At 40.1% G+C, this 3,523-nt stretch overlaps 1 protein-coding gene across 1 annotated transcript; it reads left to right on the forward strand.

The window, feature by feature from the left end:
• Nucleotides 1–339: 339 nt before the first annotated feature.
• LOC147639329 (histone H3.3a-like) lies at nt 340–753 on the forward strand. Its single transcript, XM_086793912.1, has 2 exons — nt 340–583; nt 674–753. The coding sequence occupies exons 1-2, from the start codon at nt 340–342 to the stop codon at nt 751–753; spliced, it is 324 nt and encodes a 107-aa protein (XP_086650038.1).
• Nucleotides 754–3,523: the final 2,770 nt, after the last annotated feature.

The raw sequence follows: 3,523 nt of genomic DNA on the forward strand, positions 1-3,523 counted from the left end.
GAAAGACTATAAGTGTATAAAATTTCAATGAATTTAGAAAATTTTAAAAAATTATCTTTACTAAAAAATAATAATAAAAATTACTCTAAAAATTAGATGACTTTAAACGTGGAACGAAGTTCTAGAAACCCTAGGGAATTAGTGAGATGTTGCATCAGAGGGGCTCTTATAAATAAGGAAATTACTAAATATAATAAAAATTACTAAAAAATTTAAGAGTTATTTATTTTCATTCTATGAAAATATAAATATAAGTTATATTTTCAATTTTTGAAGTTATAAATTTAAGTTTAGAGTCTTTCATTTTCATTCTATTCTTGTTTAATCTTCTTCAATAAAATGGCTCGCACCAAGCAGACTGCCAGGAGGGTTGATCTCATGAAGGTCAGGCCCCCAGCACTGCCCACACATTGCAAACGTCGGTGGAGACTTGGCACCGTCACTCTTCGAGAAATAACAAAGTATCAAAAGAAGACAGACCTTCTGATCCCGACGAGGAGACCTTTTCATTGCCTCGTTAGGGAGATCATGGATGATTTGAACGAGAGCCGGATATCTCGATGGCATCATCAGGTCGGCAATAGTGAGGCTCCCACATGATGGACGACAGTAGCTTTGGAAGCTCTTCAAGAGGCTACTGAAGCTTTTTTGGTGGACATGTGTGGTGACACAGTGTATGCAACAGTCCATGCCAAGAGAGTCACCATCAATGACAAAGATATGCAGCTAGTTGTTTGGGACATCATAGCATAGCGGAGGCTACACTCCAACCCACACACTTTGTCAATCCGTGAATGCAACCCGGTTAGCGCTGCATAGAGGCTATCCCGAATGGGAGAAGATTAGTTAACCACACACTAATGACTTCTAGTCCTACTCAATCCTTCTTCAACAATCAAGCAATCAATCTAACATAATCAACGCATCAAGATCAGGCTACACTTAAGCACAAAAATGCAACTTATGCAAAGAATCTAACATGCAAAGAGCTATCACACAAGCCTCAACTACATATCATTTCATGCACAAGCTTCATCTCATGCACTCTACAATTCACAAATCAGATTTTAGCATCAAAACATCATTGAGAAATCTAGATTAGCAAGTGTGTAGACCGCAACCTCAAATCATTGAATACGTAGAGAATAGAGAGTACAAGATTGAAGCAAGAATGGAGATGGAGAGCCTTGGGAGAGCACATGAGAAGGAGCTATGGAGCAAGCTCTCTCTATGAGCCTCTCAACCAAATGACCAAAGAGTCCTCCCTAGCTCTCAAATGGGCCACTTTTTATACAAAAACTCTAAAACTCCCAAAAGTTCCCATGTGGGATTATTGTCAAGCCCACTCCCACATTCATCTACAACTTGGAACTCTTTACAAGAGCCCTAAGTGTCTTTTTTTGTTACATCCTTGCATTGATCTTCATTCGTCATGCAACATCCCCCCCTTCCTATTTTGCGCACATCCTCGAGCGCGGTAGGAGCACGAGCTGCAAAAAACAATGGATACAAGTAAAGCTTTTTATTGAGAAAAAGAAAAGAAAAGAAAAGAAAAGAAAAACAGCAATGATAATTTCACACGTGAGCATACAAGTGCAAGGCTGATTAAAGTTTTAAAGAGTACTAAAATAGGTGGGTAAAGACTAGTCAAAGTGAGACTAAGTGGTAGATAGTGCTATGCAAAGGCAAGTGTGCTTGCACACCATAGGTTATGACCGCAGTCTCAATGTCCTACAAGTATTTAAGTTATTCCTAAGTGGCAAACCTACTCCTAAATATGAGCAAAGGTGATTGGAACTCTTTGTTTTTTTTTTTTTTGATGTGTGTGTAGAAGGTGATAAAGATTAAGGTTCCATCCCAATGAGACCCAAGCAATGGCCAAGAGACCTCCGCCAAGAGAATCTAAAAGCCGCTAAGTATCTCAAGGGCAACAGACCCTTTTTTCTTTCTTTTATGACATAAGGAGTACCCCATGAAGATGAGGGCATCGGTCTCGAGGGCCCATAATGTACCCCAGAGTCCTACCAACATCTATCAAGGCGATAGATTCCTTGAAGGTTGTTTTTCTGAAGTTTTTAGACGTCAGTGTTCACCCCATGGAAACCAAGGCATCGGCCCCAAGGTGCTAAGACAACCCCAAGTCCTACCAAGCATTCCACATGCCTGTAGACACGTCATGTCTCGATTCACTTGTATATATTTATTTTTTTGGGTATATTTTCATTAGTTTTTTTTAAATTAATCCTAGCACCTAGCTCATACCTAAGAGGTAGCTACCACTAGGGATAACTAATATACCTTGAAAGCATAAGAACTTGGCATACTCTCTTGGTATATATCCTACACTGTCTTTAGATAGAAATATCTTTTACTAAGTCCTCTAAGAATCTAGAATTCACTCACCATATTTTAACAACTAATCAAAAACTTAAACCAGCCAACATTGTGTGAACATGCAAACCATATATCCAAAAGATAAAAGCACATAAAGAACAAAAGATTAAGATTTGAATACACCTGTTGTAGTGCCCTGTTGTTGTTCGTTTGCATTGATGCATTGCTGATTTTGTGCAGATTGCTCTTCCTTGGTCTTTGTAGGCGTAGCATGTCTCCCCCCTTCCTAATTTGTGGGCACGGTAGGTGGAGTATTGGGGCGTGTTTTGATGCTCTTATTTAGCTGAGATCTCTGCAAAATGGTTATTAACAAACAAGAAAAGAAAAGAAAGGAATAAAATTTACTATTGGTGCCAATCACCGAATATAGCCGAGGGAAAAAACCCAGTGGGAGAAAAGTGCCCTGGCTTGTCGATCTTATTGTGGAGTCGCTGAACTTACCCTTGCGCTGGTGGTGGATCCGTGTCCACTTCTGCTGGAAAGATGGTATCAATTTCCTCAGGATGCAGGGACAATCCTTCACAAAAACCGGCCTCTGGAGAAGGTGGTAGAGGAAGGAGTGCTTCCTCACTAAAATATGGCATTGGTTCTATGGGAAGGTTAAGCAGACAATTTTGATTTTGGAACTGCGTAATATAGGTACTCATATTGATCCAATATTGACATGTTGAGGCTTGGGGAAGGAGGGCTTGCAAGATCGGTGGTTGCATGTCATTTAAGCTTGTATCCCTCCATTGTTGTGCTTGAACCTCCTCAGGTAATCTACGTTGATTTGGTCCTCTCTCTAATATTCTCACAATAAGAAGATTATGGCGTTGGGGTGTAATTCCCACAATTTGTTTCATTAAGCCCGTGCCATATCATCTAAAGTAAGAGCGGCATATCCAACAAATATGTGAAGCTTCTCCTAATACGAGCCGTGCACACTCTTGACAATGTGGAAATGGGTGATGCTGTTGATAGAATAACGTGACAAAGTGATTCCCACAGCAATTTTCACTTAAGGGAGCGTAGAAGTACCTAGAATGAGTTTAAAACGGAGGAGCACTTTAACCCCCGCGATGATCAGGTCGAGTACTATCAGGGTCAATGCATGGTGGACATGTATCTCGCCAAATATCCATCAGGA

Source organism: Cibotium barometz, chromosome 4 (genome assembly GCF_041138505.1).
Source record: "Cibotium barometz isolate CiBa-2024 chromosome 4, ASM4113850v1, whole genome shotgun sequence".
Classification (NCBI taxonomy): domain Eukaryota; kingdom Viridiplantae; phylum Streptophyta; class Polypodiopsida; order Cyatheales; family Cibotiaceae; genus Cibotium; species Cibotium barometz.